We start from the raw sequence: 24228 nt of genomic DNA, 5'->3' as shown, positions 1-24228 counted from the left end.
GGTTGGGAAATGGAAAGGAAGGCGTAAAGAATGAAAAAAGAAAAAGGAAGGAAGGGGAAATGAAAGGAAGGAAAAACAGGGAAGGAAGGGTTGGAGAAAAGGAAGGAGTAAAAAATGAATAAAAGGAAGAAAGGGGAAAGGAAAGGAAAAGGAGAAAAGGAAGAAAGGAAAGGAAGGGTTGGAGAAAAGGAAGGAAGAATGAAAAGAAGGAATGGAAAGGAAGGAAAGGAAGGGAAAGGAAAGGGTGGGACGGAAAGGAAAGGAAAAGGAGAAAAGGAAGGAAGAATGAAAAGAAGGAATGGAAAAGGAAAGGAAAATGAGGAGAGGGAGGTTTGGAGAAAAGGAAGAAGTAAAAAAATGAATAAAAGGAAGAAAGGAAATGAAAGGAAAAGGAGAAAAGGAAAATGAGGAAAAGGAAGAAAAGGAAAGGAAAACAGGGAAGGAAGTGTTGCAGAAAAGGAAGGGAGAATGAAAAAAGGAAGGAGTGGAGAAGGAAAGGAAAATGAGGAAGGAAGGAAGGAAGGAAGGAAGGAAGGAAGGAAGGAAGGAAGGAAGGAAGGAAGGGTATTGGAGAAAGGGAGGGAGGCGGTCCCATTTTTTCTGTGCGAAAGTCTTTATTGCATCAATAAAAAATTGGTTCAGGACTGTTCGATGGAGACCCTTGTCTTTGCACAGCGCCATCTCTAGCGGATGGGTGAGCCCCAACCCATCTCTGGTCTTTGCCCGGCCCACCATCCCTCTTTATCCAAACGGTTGAAGCAACGCGCGGGCCCCCCAATCTGTGTCTCATGCAGAAGGGGAAATGGAGCTTCCGTTCACAAATCTGCCTTTTCTCTCCCACGATACGAAGACGGAAGGCGCACCTGGAAGAGAAAAAAGCACCGACGAGTCTCCCAAATCCCATGGATTGACAACACCGATCAGAGCAAATACGGCTCTCACCAAATCCTCCGCTCGGCCTCTGGAAAAAAGGCCCCTTAGAAACCTAACAAATAAAAAGGGAAATTTCAAAAAATTCCCTGGAAAAATTGAGTATGACAGCTGCCAGAGGGTTTTCTCCCTTCTCCTTCATCATCTTTCCTTTCCTTCTCTTCCATTTCTTTCCTTTCTTTTCCTTTTGTGTTCCCTCCCTTTTTCCTTTCCCCTTCCCTTCTTTTCATTTTCCTTTCATTCTTTCTTTCTCCTTCCCTTCCTTTCCTACTTACTTCTTTCTCTCTCTCCTTTGTTCCTTCCTTCCTTCTTCATTTTCCTTTCATTTCTCCTTCCTTCCTTTTTCTTTGTTTCATTCTTTACTTCTTCCTTTCCTTCCCCTTTTTTCTTTTTCCTTCCCTTCCTTTTTCCTTTCTTTCCTTTTCCTTTCCTTTCTTTCCCCTTCTCTTCCTTTTCCCTTCCCTTTCTTTCATTTTTCCATTATTTTTCATTTCCTTTTCCTTTCTTTCTTTCATTTTCCTTTCTGTTCCTTTCCTCTTCCCTTCTTTTTATTTTCCTTTTCCTTTCATCCTTCCTTTCTCCTTCCCTTCCTTTTCTACTTCCTTCTTTCGCTCCCTCCGTTGTTCGTTCCTTCCTTCATTTTCCTTTCATTTATCCTTCATTCCTTTTTCTTTTTTCATTCTTTACTCCTTCCCTTCCTTTCCCTTTCCTTTCCTTCCTCCTTCCTCCTTTTCTTACCTGCCAGATTTTACAGTTCATCCCGAGGTGCTGTGGGGAAGGAATAGCTGATGAGGCCTCCGTGGCTGATGCTTCGGACATCCTTCATTGTCTTCTGCGATCCGCTCCAAGTGGTTTTCCTAGAATCGTCATCCCAGATGGTGGAAAACTCTGTATCGCTCATCCATTCGGCATCTCCGGCATAATGGGAAGGATAAGCCACATAGGGCCGGATGGAAAAGGCCCGCAAATCCCGGTTGCTGAAATATTTTTTGAAATCCTCACTGCGGGAGAGAGGGAAAAAAGGTGGGTTTTGTAGGGTTCACTGTAAAAGTATTAAAAAGTTGGGCATGATTCGTAGCCAGCAATACCTTTCAATATAAAGACCAATAATGTATCCGTCAAAACACATGCAGAATCTTTTCTTCATTCTATTCTATTCTCTATTCCATTCCATTCTTCATTCTTCTATTCTATTCTACTCTAATTCATTCTATTCTACTTTATTTCATTATATTCTATTATTCTATTCTATTATTCTACTCTAATTCATTCTATTATATTTTATTCTAATTCATTCTATTATATTCTACTCTAATTCATTCTATTCTATTCTATTATTCTACTCTAATTCATTATATTCTATTATTCTACTCTTATTCATTATATTATATTATATTCTACTCTATTCTACTCTAATTCATTTTATTCTATTCTTTCATTATATTCTATTCTACTCTAATTCATTCTATTCTATTCTACTCTAATTCATTCTATTCTATTCTATTTATTCTATTCTAATTATTCTATTCTACTCTATTCTACTTACTCTATACTTAATTCTAATTCATTCCATTCTAATCTAGTCTATTCTAATTCATTCTATTCTATTCTACGAAAAAAGCAAAGAGTTGCCTCTTGCAAAAGCCCCTTTGGGACTTCCAGGTCAAAAGTTTCCTACAACGTCGGCTGTGGAGAAGACCCTGTTTTTCTCTGCTCTTCTGCGCTCAGGGACAGGAACATTAATATGTCCAAGAGGAACAGAAGGATTTCTAAATTAGAAGCTGCCTTCCTCCACGGCGTGTATTTGACCCTGTCATGATCTAAAATCAGTTCATTCGGCTGAAGCATGTCAGCGGACTCCCAAAAAACTTCTACAATTCATGCCTCATGGGTGGCCGTTTGTCAGAAGCCACCTTCTCCTCCCCAACCAGCTACGAAGATCAAACTTATCCTCAAAGGTGGTTCCCCTCGCACATCTGTGCCAGCCGTTCCCGACTCTAGGGGACGGTGCTCATCTCCATTTCAAAGCCGAAGAGCCAGCACTGTCCGAAGACGTCTCCATGGTCATGTGGCTGGCATGACTCAACGCCAAAGGTGCACAGAACACTGTTTCCTTCTCACCAAAGATGGTTCCTATTTTCCTACTTGCATTTTTTACATGCTTTCGAGCTGCTAGGTTGGCAGAAGCTGGGACAAGGAACAGGGGCTCCCTCCATTATGCGGCGCTAGGGATTCGAACCGCCGAACTACCAACGTTTCTGATTGACAAGCTCAGGGTCTTTAGCCACTGAGCCACCACGTCCCTTTTTAGAATATCTAAGGAAGAAGAAATTGACAAGGTGCAAACCAAAATGAACCCCCAAAGAACCGGGGGGGGGGAGAAATCTGCAGGTGCCAAAAAGCAGGAGATGGAAGGGAGTGCCCCATAAGAGGGCTCAGCTGACTGGCTGGCACGCTATATGTTCTTTTCCTTTCTTTGCCAACATTTTCACTGGGAATGTTCCCTTTTAAGCTGGGTTCCGTTCATTTTGGGTGAGGATGGGCGACTAATCCTTACTTGGGATGTTTGTCGTCCATAACGGACAGGAATTCATCCATGGGCAGGATTTTAGAGAGGGGCCATGCCTCGATCAGCTTCCCCGCCCCCGTCGCGAGAGAACGTAGGCCAACGTCCAGTAGGAATATTCGGGCACCACCACATTGGGGATTTCGGAGATTATGGAGCTCACTCTGTTACGCAGTGCTAGGGATTCGAACTGCGGACCTTTCTGATCAACAAGCTCAGCGTCTTAGCCACTGAGCCACCCTGGTATCGTCAAAGAGACTCCACAAAACCTACGCTCTGAGGCCGGCCAGATTTTTAGCAATTCCTCTCTTGCTTCATTCCACACATCCTGCTTTTTTTCCCCCCCTTTGGAAAGACATAATTGAGGTTGAGCAAACCCAGAATCGAACAAGCGAGCCAGATGAATATTGGCTAGGGAGCACCAGCCAGGCCTGGATGGAAAAAAAACCCAGAATATAAGCCAAGAGGCTGGGCTCTGTTTTAGTTCGCGCTACACACACAAATGGCTTTTGCATGCAGCCTGGAAGGGAAAGCCGAATGGCTTGGCTGGGAGCCTTACAAGCTGGAAACTCCAAAGAGTTTTCCCTGGTCAAGTGTTACTTGCTCCAGCAGCGGGAAGCCTTGTTTGGCGAGGTCTTTTCTTGCAAATTCGGAGACGAGATGATCGGCCCTCATTTCGGATTCTGGGGTGGAGATGGGTAAAGGTTCCCCTCGCACGTATGTGTTAGTTGTTCCCGACACTAGGGGGCAGTGCTCATCTCCATTTCAAAGCTGAAGGGCATTGCAAGCAGAATCATAACAATGAAAGCTATCCCAAGTCGTCTGTTCTTTATCTTATCCTATCCTGTCCCTTATTCTGTTCTAATTCTGTTCTATTCTATTCCTTATTCTATTCTGTTCTGTTGTGTTCTGTTCTGTTCTATTCCCTACTCTATTATCTTCTCTTCTCTTCCTATCTCTTATTCTATTCTTATTCTCTTCCTTATCCTATGCTATGCTGTGCTATGCTATCCCTTATTCTTTTCTAATTCTATTCTATTTTATTCTACTCTATTCTCTTCTATTCCTTACTCTATTCTATTGTGTTTTGTTCCATTCTATTCCCTCTTTTCTTCTCTTCTATTCCTATCATTCTGTTATTCTCTTCTCTTCTATTCCTTATCCTATCCTATTTTATTCTATCCTATCCTATGCTATCCCTTATTCTTTTCTAATTCTATTCTATTCTATTCCTTATGCTATGCTATCCCTTATTCTTTTCTAATTCTTTTCTATTCTATTCCTTATGCTATGCTATGCTATCCCTTATTCTTTTCTAATTCTTTTCTATTCTATTCCTTATGCTATGCTATGCTATCCCTTATTCTTTTCTAATTCTATTCTATTCTATTCTGTTCCTTATGCTATGCTATCCCTTATTCTTTTCTAATTCTATTCTATTCTGTTCCTTATGCTATGCTATCCCTTATTCTTTTCTAATTCTATTCTATTCTGTTCCTTATGCTATGCTGTCCCTTATTCTTTTCTAATTCTATTCTATTCTGTTCCTTATGCTATGCTATCCCTTATTCTTTTCTAATTCTATTCTATTCTGTTCCTTATGCTATGCTATCCCTTATTCTTTTCTAATTCTATTCTATTCTATTCCTTATGCTATGCTATCCCTTATTCTTTTCTAATTCTATTCTATTCCTTATGCTATGCTATGCTATCCCTTATTCTTTTCTAATTCTTTTCTATTCTATTCTATTCCTTATGCTATGCTATCCCTTATTCTTTTCTAATTCTATTCTATTCTATTCCTTATGCTATGCTATCCCTTATTCTTTTCTAATTCTATTCTATTCCTTATGCTATGCTATCCCTTATTCTTTCTAATCTATTCTATTCTATTCCTTATGCTATGCTATCCCTTATTCTTTCTAATTCTTTCTATTCTATTCTGTTCCTTATGCTATGCTATCCCTTATTCTTTTCTAATTCTATTCTATTCTATTCCTTATGCTATGCTATCCCTTATTCTTTTCTAATTCTATTCTATTCTATTCTATTCCTTATGCTATGCTATCCCTTATTCTTTTCTAATTCTTTTCTATTCTATTCTATTCCTTATGCTATGCTATCCCTTATTCTTTTCTAATTCTATTCTATTCTATTCCTTATGCTATGCTATCCCTTATTCTTTTCTAATTCTATTCTATTCTGTTCCTTATGCTATGCTATCCCTTATTCTTTTCTAATTCTATTCTATTCCTTCTGCTATGCTATGCTATGCTATCCCTTATTCTTTTCTAATTCTATTCTATTCTATTCCTTATGCTATGCTATCCCTTATTCTTTTCTAATTCTATTCTATTCTGTTCCTTATGCTATGCTATCCCTTATTCTTTTCTAATTCTTTTCTATTCTATTCCTTATGCTATGCTATGCTATCCCTTATTCTTTTCTAATTCTATTCTATTCTATTCCTTATGCTATGCTATCCCTTATTCTTTTCTAATTCTATTCTATTCTGTTCCTTATGCTATGCTATCCCTTATTCTTTTCTAATTCTATTCTATTCTGTTCCTTATGCTATGCTATCCCTTATTCTTTTCTAATTCTTTTCTATTCTATTCTGTTCCTTATGCTATGCTATCCCTTATTCTTTTCTAATTCTATTCTATTCCTTCTGCTATGCTATGCTATCCCTTATTCTTTTCTAATTCTTTTCTATTCTATTCCTTATGCTATGCTATCCCTTATTCTTTTCTAATTCTATTCTATTCCTTCTGCTATGCTATGCTATCCCTTATTCTTTTCTAATTCTTTTCTATTCTATTCCTTATGCTATGCTATCCCTTATTCTTTTCTAATTCTATTCTATTCCTTCTGCTATGCTATGCTATCCCTTATTCTTTTCTAATTCTTTTCTATTCTATTCCTTATGCTATGCTATCCCTTATTCTTTTCTAATTCTATTCTATTCTATTCTGTTCCTTATGCTATGCTATCCCTTATTCTTTTCTAATTCTATTCTATTCTATTCCTTATGCTATGCTATGCTATCCCTTATTCTTTTCTAATTCTATTCTATTCCTTCTGCTATGCTATGCTATGCTATCCCTTATTCTTTTCTAATTCTATTCTATTCTGTTCCTTATGCTATGCTATCCCTTATTCTTTTCTAATTCTATTCTATTCCTTCTGCTATGCTATGCTATGCTATCCCTTATTCTTTTCTAATTCTATTCTATTCTATTCCTTATGCTATGCTATCCCTTATTCTTTTCTAATTCTATTCTATTCTGTTCCTTATGCTATGCTATCCCTTATTCTTTTCTAATTCTTTTCTATTCTATTCCTTATGCTATGCTATGCTATCCCTTATTCTTTTCTAATTCTATTCTATTCTATTCCTTATGCTATGCTATCCCTTATTCTTTTCTAATTCTATTCTATTCTGTTCCTTATGCTATGCTATCCCTTATTCTTTTCTAATTCTTTTCTATTCTATTCTGTTCCTTATGCTATGCTATCCCTTATTCTTTTCTAATTCTTTTCTATTCTATTCTATTCCTTATGCTATGCTATCCCTTATTCTTTTCTAATTCTATTCTATTCTGTTCCTTATGCTATGCTATCCCTTATTCTTTTCTAATTCTATTCTATTCTATTCCTTATGCTATGCTATCCCTTATTCTTTTCTAATTCTTTTCTATTCTATTCTGTTCCTTATGCTATGCTATCCCTTATTCTTTTCTAATTCTTTTCTATTCTATTCCTTATGCTATGCTATGCTATCCCTTATTCTTTTCTAATTCTATTCTATTCTATTCTATTCTATTCTGTTCCTTATGCTATGCTATCCCTTATTCTTTTCTAATTCTATTCTATTCTATTCCTTATGCTATGCTATCCCTTATTCTTTTCTAATTCTTTTCTATTCTATTCTGTTCCTTATGCTATGCTATCCCTTATTCTTTTCTAATTCTTTTCTATTCTATTCCTTATGCTATGCTATGCTATCCCTTATTCTTTTCTAATTCTATTCTATTCTATTCTATTCTATTCTGTTTTGTTCTGTTCTGTTCTATTCCTTCTTCTCTTCTCTTCTCTTCCTGTCTCTTATTCTGTTCTTATTCTCTTCTATTCCTTATCCTATCCTAGCCTATTTTAGCCTATTTTATCCTATCCTATCCTAAAGAAACAGAGCAGAAACCTGGCCAGCCAAAGAAACAGCCCGAGCCAAACATTCGCAAATGACATCAGCGCTCAGAAATGAGGCTGCTCGTGAAGGAAAGCCAGTCCGATTTTGCAACACTCAACATCTGTCCTCCAGATGACTCAGGACTGAGAGAGCTCCCAAAAATCCACCCCTCACTTTCTCTGTCTTTATTTAACCTCCTGCCACCATAAGCGACATTAACAGGATTTGCTTAGGTCATTTTCTGACACAATGTTTTGCTAAAATAACTTCGTTAAAGAAATAGTTGGACCGAGTGCTGCATTACTGACCATTTGTAGGGAAGAAGGTGTGAAAACTAAGAGGGGGGAAATAAGGATTGTTATAAAGTGCTGGGGTTTGATTTGGCTCGAAGGGGCACTTTGGATTCACGAAATGAATTCCTAATCAATGCAAACATCCCTCTCTTGAAGGTTTTTTTTTTTTTAAAGCAGAATATTTAGGGAAATATCTAGGTAAAGGTTGCCCTCACACATGTGTGCCAGTCATTCCGAGCTCTAGAGGGCGCTGCTCATCTCCGTTTCAAAGCCGAAGAGCCAGCGCTGTCCGGAGACGTCTCCGTGGTCATGTGGCCGGCATGACTCAACCCTGAAGGCGCACAGAACGCTGTTCCCTTCCCAACAAAGGTGTTTCCTATTTTTCTACTTGCATATTTGACGTGCTTTCAAACTTTTTGGTTGGCAGAAGCTGGGACAAGTCACGGGAGCTCACTCCGTTACGCGGCGCTGTGGATTCGAACCGCCAAACTGCCGACCTTTCCGATCGACAAGCTCAGCATCTTAGCTACTGAGCCACCTTTTAAAATATCTAAGGAAGAAGAAATTGACAAGGTGCAAACCAAAATGAACCCCCAAAGGACGGGGGGAGAAATCTGCAGGTGCCAAAAAGCAGGAGATGGAAGGGAGCGCCCCATAAGTGGGCTCGGTAGACTGGCTGGCACGCCATGTTATTTTCCTTTCTTTGCCAACACATTTTCACTGGAAATGTTCCCTTTTAAGGTGGATTTTGTCCATTTCGGGTGAGGAGGGGGGGGGGGCTAATTCTTACTTGGGATGTTTGTCATACATAACAGGCAGGAATTCATCCACGGGCAGGATTTTAGAGAGGGGCTGCGCCTCGATCAGCTTCTGAGCTCCCCGTCGCGATAGCACATAGGCCAACGTCCAGTAGGAATATTCGGGCACCACCAGATTGGGGATTTCTGCCACCTCTTCCTCTTCATCGGAGTGGACTTGTTTCCTGCCCAAGTAGCTGAAAAGAGAGAATAACAGAATGGCTATGTTGGAAGGAACCTTGGAGGTCTTCTAGTCCAGCCCCATGCTCAAGCAGGAGACCCTACACCATTTCAAACAGTTGTCCAGTCTCTTCTTGAAAATCTCCAGTGTTAACTGGAGGCAATTTGTTAGCTGTTCTCTCTGTCAGGAAATTTCTCCTTAGTTCTAAATTGCTTCTCTCCTTGATTGGTTTCCACCCATTGCTTCTTGTCCTGCCTTCAGGTGCTTTGGAGAATAGCTTGACCACCTCAGCTTTGAGCTGTGGGGTGACTCGGTGGTTAAGACCCTGGGCTTGTCGATAGGTAGGTAGGTAGGTAGGTAGGTAGATGATAGATAGATAGATAGATAGATAGATAGATAGATAGATATGATATGGATCAATGAGATAGATAGATAGATAGATAGATAGATAGATAGATAGATAGATAGATAGATAGATAGATAGATAGATAGATATGGATCGATGAGATAGATAGAGATCGATAGATAGACAGACAGATAGACAGACAGACAGTTAGATAGATATGGATGCTAGATTAGATGGATAGATGGATGGATGGATGGATGGATGGATGGATGGATGGACAGACAGACAGACAGACAGGCAGACACAGACAGACAGATATGGATGCTAGATTAGATAGATAGATAGATAGATAGATAGATAGATAGATAGATAGATAGATAGATAGATAGATAGATAGACAGACAGACAGACATAGCACTCAGACTTATATACCGCTTCACAATGCTTTCCAGCCCTCTCTAAGCAGTTTACAGAGTCAGCCTCTTGCCCCCCACAATCCAAGTCCTCATTTGACCCACCTCGGAAGGACAGAAGGCTGAGTCGAGTAGATAAATAGGTACCACTTCCGTGGGGAAGTAAAAGCACTCCATGACATCATGCTGGCCACAGGACCGCAGAAGTCGGAGTAGCGGAGTAAAATCCGCAGGGACTCCTTTCCCTTTTAACCTCTTCTTTGCAGCAGCCCCTCGAATATGGGAAGGCCGCTATCGTGTCACCCCTCTAGTCCTTCTTTTCGTTAAACCGAGAGATACCCAAGAGGTAGGTGCCCATCACCTTCCTTGACACACAGCCCAGGCAAAATCACTACCACCACCACCACCACCACCACCACCATCATCATCATCATCATCACAACAGGACGTACATCAGCTCCCAATCGAATTGCGTCTGCTCCAATTCGTCCATCAGCTTCAAAAGGCGCCTCTTGAAATAAGCCTCGAACCGAATGTCGTCTTCCAAGACGAGGGATTTCTCCAGCCCTCTCTCGACGATCTGGAAGACACGCACAGGCATCTCTTGTTTCAAGAGTCTCCTGCTTGGACGGGGGGTTGGACTAGATGACCTCCAAGGTCCCTTCCAACTCTGCTGATCTCCTTACATCAGTGGAGGGGTCTAAAACAACATTTCCTCTGCCCTCCGCAGCCTCCTTCCCTTCTCTCTGCTTGAAGAGCGAAATCTTGGTATTCCTCCACTTTCATTTAGTGACGGTCCGCAAAAAAAGGCGACTTACAGCCATTTTTTTGCACTTACAACCGTTGCAACATCCCACAGTCACTCAAACTCAGACCTGTGGCCACTGACTCATATTTATGACGGTTGCCGTTTTGCAACCTTCTAACCAGCAAGGTCAAAGGGGGGGGGCAGCCAGATTCACTTAACGACTGTGTGACTAATTTAACAACTGCGGGGACTCACTTCATAGATGTGGCAAGGTAGGTCGTAACAATGAGGCAAAACTCACTCGGTGCCTCCTTTACGACCTAAATCTTGGGTTCAATTGTGGTCGTAACTCGAGGACTAACTGTAAATAGGGTTTAAAGGTTGAGGTAAGTTTTTGGAGCCCTGCCAAGAGTGAAAGCCGAATTGTCACATTTAATGCTTAAATATCTGGAGGGAAAAATGATGAAAAAATGAAGTCAACAATTCAGGAATAATCTTATTAGCCACCATTTTTCCCCCCTCAAATTAAACATACCGTATTTTTCGGAGTATAAGACGCACCTAGCTTTGGGGGGGAAAAACAAGGGGGGGAAAATCTGCTTCTGCCTCCCAGCAATTTGCCTCCTTGCAACAAACAGCAAACAGCACAGACAAGATACACATTTATTTTAAAAAGCTTCTTCATTTTGTTAAGCTGCCTAGAACAATAATAAAGCAGTCTTTAAAAAAATAAGTCTAATCATTTGAATATTTGATAGGCATTTATAGTTATTGACTTACCTCCTTGCAGTCAACAGCAAACAGCCTGATTAGCACAGGGGGAAAAAAATCTGCCTCAGCAATTTGCCTCCTTGCAACAAACAGCAAACAGTACAGACAATATACGCTGTTTGTAGTGTTACATTTGAGACTATACTTGTATAGATGCTGTTAAAACTGATGTGGCTTTCTGGAAGTATATGTTATTCTCTGCTATTTAAAAGAAGATACAATAGCACTGGGCCTCTTCAGATCCAGCATTTATTTTAAAAAGCTTCTTCATTTTGTTAAGCTGCCTAGAACAATAATAAAGCAGTCTTTAAAAAAATAAGTCTAATCATTTGAACATTCGATAGGCATTTATAGCTACTGACTTACCTCCTTGCAGCAAACAGCAAACAGCCTGATTAGCACAAGAAAAAAAATATATCTGCCTCTGCCTCCCAGCAATTTGCCTCCTGGAGCAAACAGCAAGTTTCACTTTCAGTTTCAGTATCGATCATCAGCTGTTTCAGGCTGCAGCCTTCGCAAGCCCCATTTTCCCTGTTGGCTGCAAGGAGGCAAATTGCTGGGAGGCAGAGGCCAAAGGGTGGGGGACGGCGGGTGGGTAAGACGCACCCAAATTTCACCCTCTTTTAGGGGACGAAAAGGTGCGTCTTATACTCTGAAAAATATGGTGCTTTGAAATTAAGTCACGTTTAATTCTGCTTTCTTCGTCCTCCTGGTCATTGGAATGGCCTGATGGGAAAAGACAAAAGGAAAGACAAACTAGGTTTAAACCTGGATCGTACCTCTTTCCAGACATGGTGGTGGCTGAGGAAACAGCCCACCTCCCCTTTGGTGAGGGTCCTCCCTGAAAAGGGGTCATAATATCCGGGCAATAAATCGATGCCGAGTTTCTTGATGCTGCTGCTATTGAGAGCCCTGAGAGAGAAAAACAAAATCAAAATATTGTAGTAAGAATTGAGGGAAAGGGATCCAGATTTAGCCCAAATCAGAGACGATTGTGTCCTTTCGTGAGATTTGGAGGTCGCTGGGATGGCATCTGCACCCCGAGCCACTCTTAAGGGTAGACTGCTACTGAAAGGGGAAGCTTTGTGGTGGACAAAGGCTTTGGACAAAGCTTGTGATCTTTCCCTTGATCAACGCCCTAAAGGGGGCCCCTTGGAAAGTCAAAGTCTGGGACCCTTTCCACGTTGAAAAAGACTACACAACCCATCAGCCACCTTCCGTCTACCGCGTCGACCATCAAAGGGTCTATTTCCAGCTCAAAGAGAGCCTCCCGCATGCGTTGCCGCCGGTCGGGGCGTCGGGCCAGGTTGATGAGAAACACCTGGGAGAGAAAAGGGGGATGATGAGGGACCTAACGGGTCTTTAGAGGGCATCTAGTCCAGCCCCGCCCACTGCCCAGTGCAGAACAAATCCGCTTGCCATTCTTTCCCTCACCTCGTCAAACCCAATCTTGGTGGGATGTTTTGGGGGGACGTAGAGGTGCCTGGAGCGGGCCATGGGAGGCCCATCGACTGCAAGGGAGAGGAACAGACCGAGAGGAAATTGTTACACCTTTTCAAAGTTTAATGTTGTTTTCCTTTTTTTTCCTTTAGAAAGTTTGGAGAGAAAGAGAGAGAGAAAGAAGGAAGGGAGGGATAAATAAATAAAAAAGGAGAGAGGGAAGGAGAAATAGAAAGAAAGAAAGAAAGAAAGGAGGGAGGGAGGGATAAATAAAAAAAAAGAAAGAAAAATGAGGGACTTCCACTTTTTTCAGTGTGCTAAGGCACAAAAACGAAACAAAGCGAAACGAAAACACAGCCCGGGTGTTTTGCTTTACGTTTCCCACCAATTCAAGCCCTTTCCAAAACTGCGACCCCATTCCCATCCTCAAGACCTAAAGTCCCACCTAGAGCCCCCCACCTCTCTCATCCCCCCCACCCCCAAAGCAAGCATTGATCCTTCCCAGGAGGCTCTCTGGGAAAGCTGGGGGGGTGATACCCACCGATAGCCTCCAGGACAAGATGCACAAACTGGACCTCTTCCTCTTCCAGCGTCTGGTGGGAGCCCATCGGCACGTTGATGTACCCGAACCTCTCCTGGTTGCACAGAAACATCTCCGCTCCTGGGTGGAGAAAAATGGTTCTGACCCAGCTTCCCCCAAACACCACAAAGCTCCTGACGGGAACTCAAAAGGAACGTTGGAGGCCTCATTAAAAAAGTTTATCTCTCGCCGCAGGCTAGCAAGTCCAGCCGGCCGGGAGAGGAATAGTTGTTTGCCATATCTATCCATCTCCGCCTCCTGCCTTTGACCCCCAGAGCTAGGGTGGGGCTTTGCTAGCAGCGGTGGCTCTTCTGTCCTGAGGACCGGCTCATAGATTTCCACTGTTCTCCTCTCCTCTGATTTTTGTGCATCCAAACGTCAGGCACTGGACCCAGCTGTTCCTCCTCTTCCTCATCAGCCACCTCCAGACTCTCCATTTGAGGACTGACAGGCGGCACAGACTCCGTGTCTCTCTCTCTCTCTCTCTCTCTCCCTCTCCCTCTCCCTCTCTCTCTGTTTGCAGCTCCATTCCCTCTTCTCCCCTCGGAGTTCTCAGGTTGCCCTGATGCTGATCCTGACTCCCACACTTCCTCCTCTTCTCCTTCTCCTCCCTCTGCCTCTTCCTTCTCCTCCTCTTCTCCTTTGTGGTCGTAAGTAAAGGACCCCTTTTTACAATAGACTAGACAGCCATTTGTCTGAACCGAGATAGGGTCTCCTGCTTGAACAGGGGGTTGAACTAGAATAGCAATAGCAATAGCAGTAGACTTATATACCGCTTCATAGGCCTTTCAGGCCTCTCTAAGCGGTTTACAGAGAGTCAGCATATTGCCCCCAACAATCTGGGTCCTCATTTTACCCACCTTGGAAGGATGGAAGGCTGAGTCAACCCTGAGCCGGTGAGATTTGAACCGCTGACCTGCTGATCTAGCAGTAGCCTGCAGTGCTGCATTTAACCACTGCGCCACCTTGGCTCTCTTAGAAGACCTCCAAGCTCCCTTCCACCTCTGTTATTTTCTTCCGATAAAACTACCCAACAGTTATAGATAAAAAGATAACAATTTATTTCTTGAAACAAACACATGGATCCCAAAAAGATTTAAAGACTTAATTGAATGTCACTTGATTATAAAACAGATTTTTGTAGAAATTGAACTGGCTTAAAGGTAAAGGTTCCCCTTACACATACTGTATGTGCCAGTCATTCCTCATCTCCGTTTCAAAGCCAGAGAGCCAGCGCTGTCCGAAGACGTCTCCGTGACCATGTGGCCGGCATGACTCAATGCCGAAGGTGCATGGAGCACTGTGACCTTCCCACCAAAGGTGGTTCCTATTTTTCTACTTGCATTTTTTTATGTGCTTTCAAACTGCTAGGTTGGCAGAAGCTGGGAGAAGTCATGGGAGCTCACTCTGTTAAGTGGCGCTGGGGATTCGAACCGCCGAACTGCCGATCTTTGTGATCGACAAGCTCAGCATCTTAGCCCCTGAGCCACTGCGTCTCCTTGAAATGGCTAGTGGCATGCTATTATGTAAAAGTAAAAACTTGAGGTTTGATATTCGTGTTTTATTTTACTGGAGTCGAAAAGTCAAAACCTTTTTTTTATTCTTTTTTTTTCTACACTTCTCCCTTCTCCCTTTTCCTCTCCTATTTTTCCTACTCTCGGCTTTTCTATTTTTGCATGTTACATCAGCAACAAATAACAACTGTAAAATCCCCTTCCCTCCCAAAAGCAGATTATTTTCGACTGCCTCCCCTTACCTGTCACTTGGCAAGAATAGGCAAAGACGCTGATGTCATCGAAGGGCCAGGAGTAGGTGGGGTGAGGCGGGTAGAAGGCCAGGCCGAGGGTGTCCTCCTTTTGCAAATCGATCAAAAAGGTTCCGAAGACCATCGGCACAGCGAAACACCCGAGGCGCTGGCGGTTCTTGGTAGGGAAATAGTCCGCGGTGCGTCGGTAATAACCCTGGCGGGAATAAGTTCCTTTATGTCCAAGTCCCTGGGGCATAATTTGTCCACCCAATGCCAACGAATAAAATATATTCACCAAGTTAAACTCAGTTGTTTTACCCTTCTGATCAGAAAGAGGTAGTGCTCGACTTACGACCATGAGGCAAAAATATTTGTTGTGAGATGGCTGTCGTAAGGAAGGAAGGAAGGAAGGATGGAGGGAGTGAGGAGATGGAAATGACAGGGAAGGAGGGAGGGAGGGAAGGAAGGAAGGTGATGAGATTGAGAGGAAGGAAGGAAAGGAAAGGAAAAAAGGAAAGGAAGGAGGGAGGGTGGGAGGAAGGAAGGAGATGAGATTGAGAGGAAGGAAGGAAGGAAGGAAGGAAGGAAGGAAGGAAGGAAGGAAGGAAGGAAGATGAGATTGAGGAAGGAAGAAGATGAGATTGAGAGGAAGGAAGGAAGGGAAAGGAAAGAAGGAAAGAGATGATATTGAGTGGAAAGGAGGAAGAGAGGGAGGGAGGGAAGGAAGGAAGGTGATGAGATTGAGAGGAAGGAAGGAAAGGAAAGAAAAAAAAGGAAAGGAGGGTGGGAGAAAGGAAGGAGAAGAGATTGAGAGGAAGGAAGGAAGGAAAAGAAGGAAGGAAGGAGATGAGATTGAGTGGAAAGGAGGAAGAGAGGGAGGGAAGAGATAGGATTGAGAGGAAGGAAGGAAAGAAGGAAGATAGGAAAGAAGGAAGGAAAGAAGGGAGGGAGATGAGATTGAGGAAGGAAGGAAGGAAGGAAGGAAAGGAAGGAGGGAGGAGATGAGATTGAGAGAAAGGAAGGAAGGAAGAAAGGAAAGGAAAGAAGGAAGAGAGGGAGGGAGGAGATAAGATTGAGAGGAAGGAAGGAAGGAAGGAAGGAAGGAAAGAAGGAAGGAAGGAAAGGAGGAAGGACGGAAAGAAGGGAGATGAGATTGAGGAAGGAAGGAAAGGAGGGAGGGAGGGAGGAGATGGGATTGAGAGGAAGGAAGGAAGGAAAGAAGGGAGGGAGGAGATGAGATTGAAAGGAAGGAAGGAAGGAAGGAAGGAAAGGAGGGAGGGAGGAAGGAAGTTGAATACAATTTTGTCCCATTTTACAACCTTGCTTGCCACAGTTGTTAAGGGATAAGTTAGCAACACAGTTGTTAAGTGAGTCTGGTTTTCCCAGGGCCTCCACCTGAGCCCAGGACATCACAACCGTCATAAATATGAGCGAGTTCCAAGAAGCCTCTGAGTTTTGATCCGGTGACCCTGAGGATGCGGCAACAGTCAGAGGTGGGAAAAACGATCCTGTCACTTTCTTCCTTGAAGGGCCACTAAATGAACTGTCGTAAGTCGAGGACTATCGGGGTTCAAACCTGCCTGCTTACCTGCGGGGTGATCCCACACCAGAAATTAGAATAATATGTCTGGGAATCCATCATGGGGGCGATGACTGACTTGTTTTGTGCGATGAGGAATTTCAGGGTTTGGTTGTTGGTCAGGATGCTGTCTGTGTCGGCAAACTAGGAGCAAAAGACACACACCACCTCAGTCAGGGGGAAGGAGGAGGAGGGGGAGGAGGGGGAGACAACAATTAGTTGTCTCTGAACTTGCTTGTTTTCTTGCAGACATTTCATGACCCAACTAGATAACATCATCAGTTCCAGAAGGGAGAGAAAGCAAATCCCAGCTCTTTGTAGCACTGATGATGTTCCCTTGATGGGTCATGAAACGCCTGCAAGGAAACTGCCCAGCTCAGAGAGCACCAGGGACCCCACAGAGAAATGCACAAAAGCGCATAAAATCCTTTGCTTCAAATTCCCTCAATGTTCTATTTTCCTGCCCCCCCTCAATATCTATATAAACATAAATAACCAAATCGTGGTTTAACGGGATGGGAAGATCCAGCCAACAGGCTATAAACCAAGGCCTGGGGCCTTCGCATTTTAGCCCCGGTCAGATTTACCAAAATGTAACCGGCTTCTTGAGATCGAGCGAAAGTCAGGGCTTCCTCCTTCAGTCTCATCATCTGTTCAAAGCGCGGCTCCGTCCAATGTTTGGGTCCCAGTTCGTTGGGATAAGATCTAAAAATAAAGCAAAAACAAGGACGAAAGAGTCAGGTGTTGTTCCCTGCCAGTGGCCAACGAAGCTGGCAGCAGATTCGGACAGTGAGGAGGTTGGGGACATGGGCCAGTCCTGGAGTCTGGGGAAGGCTCTGATGAGGGCTCTGTGTCGGAGGCAGAGTGGGGGCCAGGGCCGTCTGACAGTTATCAGCTGCCTTCGGAGTCAGACATCAGTGAGGCAGAAGAACAGCTGGAGCCTGTTCCCAGTGTGTCCATGCACAGAGTTTCCAGACAAAGGGAACAGGTAAGGAACAAGGGCCGACTCAGGAGTAAAGCCACAGGTGGACAGTGAATGTCCCCTCCCATAGGGAATAAAAGAGGAGCAACTGGGGAGTGGAGTTTGCAGGAGGCAATGAGTTCAATTCATTCGGGTGAAGATCTCTTCCTGACTTCTTGCCAAGGAATTGCTGCTACAGCGTGGAGTTTGGAAGATATCGGCCTGGCAGCTCTCCAAGCCTGCTAAAGGTCTGTAGTTGTGAAATCTCTTGAAAGACTGTTGGCCAGGAATTTACTGGAGAGGAATTCCCTTTAAACTAAATAAAAAGGGGTTTTATCTATCTATCTATCTATCTATCTATCATCTATCTATCTATCTATCTATCTATCTATCTATCTATCTATCTATCTATCTATCTATCTATCTATCTATCTATCTATCTATAAATGGCTATGTATCTGTGTGTGTTTATTCCAGCATAACTCTGGAACTCCTTGAGCAATTTCAACAAAACTTGGTACACAGATGACTTACTCTCTGGAAACAAATACTGTGGGGGTAAGACACCCCTAACACCCCTCGGTGTGTGTGTTCTGTTAAGATACGCGTTGTTGTGCCCTAAAATGGCCTCTACTGTACTGGCGTAAAATGGCTTCTCCTGTGCAGCGCAGTGGTGTTGCCATGGGAACGGTTTCACAGTACTCCACAAGGGGACTAAAGGGAAAGTTTAGAAAGAGGCACTCGGTTCGAGGGAAGGGTAGACTGCCTCTGTTCAGAAAGGCTCTATTGGAAGGCCTCAGACAAACGCACCTGGGCTCTTCCACAGATCTCCATACGATGGACCGGTAATGTGTTTCCACCGCGCCGAGCCATTCCTGCAGCATTTGCGTGGTGTTGTCTACATTGTGATCCGTGGCGCACCTGGGAAAGGGAGGGGAGGAGGGCAAAATAGATTCCAGTTGCTGCCCAAAGCTGTGGGTCCGAAGCTCTGTGTTCAAATCCACCCGTTTGCGATTTAAAAATTTAAAAAAATTGAGCAGCTTCGGGTCAAAAGAAGCACAAAACAGCCCAATGTATTGAAGATGCTGGAGATTTCAAAAGAAACAACATTGTGAGAACCATTGTGGGCGATCAGAGTTCTGCCTCCTCTTTCACACCCCAGAAGCTTTGGACTCCAAGGCACATAAATCCACTGGCTGGGGATTATGGGAGCTGTCCAGCACATGCCAGGAGCATCAGCGGTCTCCCCCATATAGTCTTAGGGGAAGCCAGTTCTTCCCCATGGCAACATTCCCCCTAGTTCTCTTTCGGCATGATCAGACCCAGGAGTGCCCCCATTCAAAATGGAAAGGTCACCACTAAGAGTAGACATCACCATCAGGGGTAGGTTCCTACCTGTGTTGGTACCGCTTCGCTTCGCGCGCACTTTGCAGTTTGCTGCAAATTGTTCTGCGCGGGCGCAAAGACCACAGAAAACTAAATTTAAAAAACCATGCTGGCAATGGCAGTGGAGAACTGGTTCGGGGGCGTGGCCAGCCTGAATCGCTGCCGGTGCTGTGACCCAGGCCAAATTAGCACTACCGGTTCACCTAGAAACCCACCTCTGATCACAGTGCTAGGACCCCAATCCACAACTTTTCAACAACGGCACTGTGGCTCCCTCAAAACATTCTTAAAGATCCATCTCATCCTGGGCACTCCTCCCCCCTTTTTTTTTGAACTATTACCATCTGGCAGCTGGTATAGGACAATAAAAACCAGGACAAATAGGCTGAAAAACAGCTTCTATCCCAGGGCAGTAACTATATTGAATTTTACGGTATATAGTGCAATATTAATGCAAGATCAGGGGTTTTCCATAGAATGCAAAGGATGTGTGTTTGTGTTTTTATTTTTATAGTTTTCTTATGTATGACTAGCTGGATACCCATGCTCCACTCCGAAATTATGTCATTGGGCTTACTAAACGGATACTTACAGCTAGAAAATTAATGAGCAGTTACAATCAGCCTCTCCTCCCCCCTTCTCTCCCTCAGGCTGGCCCCATTGATCCTCTCCTCTCCCCTTCCCTCCCTCAGTTTTGCCCCACAGAGGCCTCTCCTATCTTGTCCCCTTCTCTCCCTCAGTCTAACTCCTTAGCATCAGAGCGTTTTTCAGGTGAGGAGGGGGAGTAGAATGTCTGAATTCCCAGCCCACAGAGCGAATGAGTCATATGTTGGCCACGCCCACGCCTGAGTGGCAGTTGGAACAGAGTTCTTTTCAGGTGGGGAGGGGGAGTAGAACATCTAACTCCTTAGCGTCAGAGTATGTTAATCATAATGTAAGAAATACTAATGACCTGATGGTCACTTCGAAAAATCCTTTCTTAGCGAGCACTTAGAACCCCAGAGGAACATACATGCCAAATTTTCAAGTTTGGAGGCTTTACGGTTTTGGAGATCTCGTGATGATGCATGAGTGGTATTTCGCTTATATATATAGAGAGAGATGTACACTGAAGATGGCATTTAATTTCATTGTACAAGGTGGAATGACAATAAAGTCACTCATTGAAGCCACAAACCAAATTGACGTCAGCAATCAAGAATTTTCAGAGTTGGTTCTTCTTCTTCTTCTTCTTCTTCTTCTTCTTCTTCTTCTTCTTCTTCTTCTTCTTCTTCTTTCTTCTTTTCAACCAAGTTTCTTATCATTGGAATTGTGCACCTCCGAATTATCCTTGTTTTTCTTCTGTCTGCACTGGCTAGAAAACCAGAAGGCCTGTTCTGTCACAAGCCAAGATGTTCCTTGGCTCAGCCGTTTCCTTGAAATTACATGTTTACTTTCCAAGTGCCTCTCAAGCTGCGTTCGGTTATGCCAACACATCAACTCCGAACATATTCCTAGCGCGTGGCATGTCTGTTCAGTTGGGATCTGTGCTTTGTTGCTTAGTCAACTGGCCACCCTTGAACGAAACAGAGTTCAAAGCCAAATCAAATACGCTCTAATTGCAGGATAATTGGGATTATGAAGTGAGAGGGAAATGGGAAGGAGAGGAAATTTAAGAATCCCCATCGTTGTAAGAGGACGGATGGGCCAAAGAGAGGGAGCTGGGGGGTGGATAATGGGAGTTGTAATCCATGCCCTCCGGAGGCGGCTGGATGGGGAGATGGGCCCTCTGCAGAAAAGTAGTAGAGAAATTGCCTTGTGAACAGGCCAAGAGAAAGCGAGGTCCAGATGTTGAAAGAAGAGGAAACAGAATAAAAAGAGCACGGAAGGAAGGAGAGGGAGAAAGAGAAGAAAAAAGGATGGATGGATGGATGGATGGATGGATGGATGGATGGATGGATGGATGGATGGAAATTGCCTTGTAAACAGGGCAAGAGAAAGCGAGGCCCAGAAGTGGAAACAGAATAAAAAGAGCGCGGAAGGAAGGAGAGGGAGAAAGAGAAGAAAAGAAGGAAGGAAGGAAGGATGGATGGATGGAAATTGCCTTTAAACAGGGCAAGAGAAACTGAGGCCCAGATGTTGAAGGAAGAAGAGGAAACAGAATAAAAAGAGGGAGGAGAGGGAGAAAGAGAAGGAAGAAGGAAGGAAGGCAGAAAATGAGAATGAGAGGAAAGAAGGAAGGAAGGAGAGGGAGAAAGAGTAGGAAAGAAGGCAGGAAGGCAGAAAATGAGAATGAGAGGAAGGAAGGAGAGGGAGAAAGAGATGGAAGGAAGGAAGGAAATGAGAATGAGAGGAAGGAAGGAAGGAAATAAATTGTCTAGTAAACAGGCAAAGAAAAAGAGAGACCCAGATGTTGAAGAAAGAAGAGGAAACAGAATTAAAAAAAGGAAGGGAGGGAGGGAAGAGATGAAGGAAGGAAGGGGAAAGGGAAGAGAAGAGAAGGAGGAGAAAAGGAAGGAAAGAAAGAGAAAGAAAGAGAAAGAGAAAGAAAGAAAGAAAGAAAGAAGAAAGAAAGAGAAAAAAACAAAAAACAAATAGAAATTACTGTACAACAATCTCTAGAACTTGGATCCTGATTTTCTGGAACTGCCCGGCGACATCCTAAAATCACCTCCATCGCTTTAACAGATCCCACAGATGGGGAAAAGCTCATCTTGTCCTTTATAGAAAAACCACCCACCATTCTTATGACATTGCTGGATTGCTTGGTATTCCACAAGTTCCTTAAAAAAGAACCACAAACTGCTGTTTTGTTTTGTTTTTGGCCAGGGAGAAGCTTTGAAACACAGCAAAGAGGGGAACCTTTGCCAACAGCCCAGGTGGAGGTGGGGAGACAGGTGAGCCATACCTGCTGGGCTGGGAAAGGTAGTTCTTTGAGGGACAAGCCAGGTCACGGGTGAGATGAGAGGGATGGCAGATCAATGACTCTTGGGGGAAAAATGAATTTATTTGAAGCCTCTGGTTCCTTAGGGATCTTCTAAACCAGCAGGGGACCACTGGTGGTCCTTGAGAAAAGTTTAGTGGTCCGCAGAAAACTTATTTGCATTGTTTATATTGCACTAAATCAGGGGTCCTCAAACTACGGCCCCTGGGACGGATGCGTGCAATGAACGCTTGTGTTGCTGCAGAGAGTCTCCCCCTTCGGGGTCTTTTTGTGTAGGTCGGAGAGGGGCAGAAATTCCCACTTGTGGTCTGCTTCAAACCTCCTGGTGGGGGGCTTTGGGAGAAGGCTGGAGGGAAGCTCCGCTGGTGGCGAAGAGCCGGAGGGCCTTGTTCCAGTGGGACGGCATCATGGCCTGGAACTGGCTGACCATCTCAGCCCACTGAGCCTCCAGGCGCCAGCACCTGGCCTTGCACTCCCGCAGGTCTTCCCTCTGCTTGGGAAGCCCATGCTCCTAGTCCTCAGTGAGGTGCTTCTGCTGAGCCTCCTTCTCGGTCAGATGCCATTTGAACTGAGCTCTTTTGCCAACTCTTTCTCCTGGCGGCTGCTCAGCTCCAGCAACAGCTTCCTGTTGGGGCCCTAAAGAGCCCTGATGGGCAGGCAAGGAGTTGCTGGTAGGGGAGGGATGAGTAGAAGCTGTCGAGGTGCCTGTTGATGTGAGTGACATCGAGTTGGCCACACCCACCCAGTCACATGACCACTTAGCCACGCCCACCCAGCAGGTCATTAGGCAGATTCTATTAGTGGTCCGCAGGATTTAAAATTATGAATTTAGTGGTCCCTGAGGTCCGAAAGGTTGGGGACCCCTGTTCTAAACCACATACTGTAGCATAAAACACAGTGTGACATTCAGTTTTGTTTAAAAAAAAATCTATATCTATATATCTATATTTATATCTATACCCACCCACCCACCCGCCCATCCATCCATCCATCCATCTATCTAATATATCCCTCTCTCCTATCTATGTATCTATGTATCTATGTATCTATCTATCTATCTATCTATCTATCTATCTATCTATCTATCTATCTATCTATCATCTATCTATCTATCTATCTATCATCTATCTATCTATCTATCTATCTAATATATCCCTCTTCTATCTATCTATCTATCTATCTATCTATCTATCTATCTATCTATCTAATATATCCCTCTCTTCTATCTATCTATCTATCTATCTATCTATCTATCTATCTATCTATCTATCTATCTATCTATCTATCTATCTAATATATCCCTCTCTTCTATCTATCTATCTATCATCTATCTATCTATCATCTATCTATCTATCTATCTATCTAATATATCCCTCTCTTCTCTCTCTCTCTCTCTCTTCTATCTATCTAATATATCCCTCTCTTCTATCCATCCATCCATCCATCCATCCATCCATCCATCCATCCATCCATCCATCCATCTAATATATCCCTCTCTCCTCGCACAATAGGGGCCACAATCCACATCCTGATATTGTTTTGAGGTCTTGCACTATAACTCCCATCATGAGGGAGATGGGAGTTGCAGTCTGTTGCATCTGCAGGGCAGGGGAGTGGAGAACTGATTTCAGCTACGTTGAGGCCAAACTCCAAAAGGAAGAGCACAGATTGGAGGAAAAACAACAGAGGAAGAAAAATAAATCCCGTGGAAAAGCCACAACAGGGCAAACAACAGCCAAAGACACCCCAGCACCCCAAAAGCTGAATTCTGCACCCCCAACTAGCATCCGTTAACACTCGGGGAGGGGGAGAGAAATATGTTCCCAATCGGTTTTGCAAATCTAACAGAGACAAACACCCCAAAACCACTGTCCTTAAGTGGGGTGCCCTCTGGATGCCTCTTGCTGCATTCCCCCATCGCCCCTGGCCCTCACAGAGTCCCAGTCAGAAAGACACCCCCAAAAATGGACAGGGAGGGTCTTCCAAGCACCCCAAATCTTTCCCCAGCCAGCCTCACCGATGCGAAGAACTTCGTGCAAAGGAATGTCCAAGTAGACCCCACAACACAGTCCCGGAGACCCCAAAGCCAACTCTGGAGAGAGGAGAGGCCCCCTCCCCTTCCAGCAGGCAGCTGTTCCAGCTAGGGGGGGGGGGAGTGTCGGCGCTTTGCAAGGAAACCCACCTCCCCAAAAACACAAGCGCTCACCAAATGAAGATGCGCTCCGCGGGGTAATCCAGGCGGTCCAGGGCCCCCAGGTAGTGGGGCAGAGAGTGCTGGGCATTGCGGGCCAGGATGGCGACCACCACGGTGGGCAGCTCGTCCTCTTCCTCCTCCCTGGTCGGGGGTCCCCCTCCTCCTTCCTCCGTGGGGGGAGAGG

The 24228-nt window shown here is 44.0% G+C and overlaps 1 protein-coding gene across 2 annotated transcripts; it reads right to left on the bottom strand.

The window, feature by feature from the left end:
* Positions 1 to 610: 610 nt before the first annotated feature.
* On the bottom strand, positions 611 to 24222 carry CERCAM (cerebral endothelial cell adhesion molecule). 2 transcript variants are annotated; one of them, XM_032232379.1, is made up of 13 exons: positions 24057 to 24222; positions 18352 to 18462; positions 17168 to 17285; positions 16590 to 16724; positions 15011 to 15215; positions 13216 to 13335; positions 12669 to 12745; positions 12449 to 12555; positions 12014 to 12146; positions 10168 to 10295; positions 8769 to 8972; positions 1669 to 1931; positions 611 to 863 (listed from the first exon to the last, which is right to left on the bottom strand). In XM_032232379.1, the coding sequence occupies exons 2-12, from the start codon at positions 18423 to 18425 to the stop codon at positions 1679 to 1681; spliced, it is 1554 nt and encodes a 517-aa protein (XP_032088270.1). In that variant the 5' UTR covers positions 18426 to 18462; positions 24057 to 24222; the 3' UTR covers positions 611 to 863; positions 1669 to 1678. The 2 variants fall into 2 exon arrangements, with proteins under 2 accessions (XP_032088270.1, XP_032088269.1); XM_032232378.1 differs by lacking the exon at positions 611 to 863 and adding an exon at positions 870 to 985 and having other exon boundaries at positions 24057 to 24136.
* Between the last annotated feature and the right edge of the window lie 6 nt (positions 24223 to 24228).

Source organism: Thamnophis elegans, chromosome 16 (assembly GCF_009769535.1).
Source record: "Thamnophis elegans isolate rThaEle1 chromosome 16, rThaEle1.pri, whole genome shotgun sequence".
Classification (NCBI taxonomy): domain Eukaryota; kingdom Metazoa; phylum Chordata; class Lepidosauria; order Squamata; family Colubridae; genus Thamnophis; species Thamnophis elegans.
This window is presented reverse-complemented; position numbering and strand designations above follow the sequence as displayed.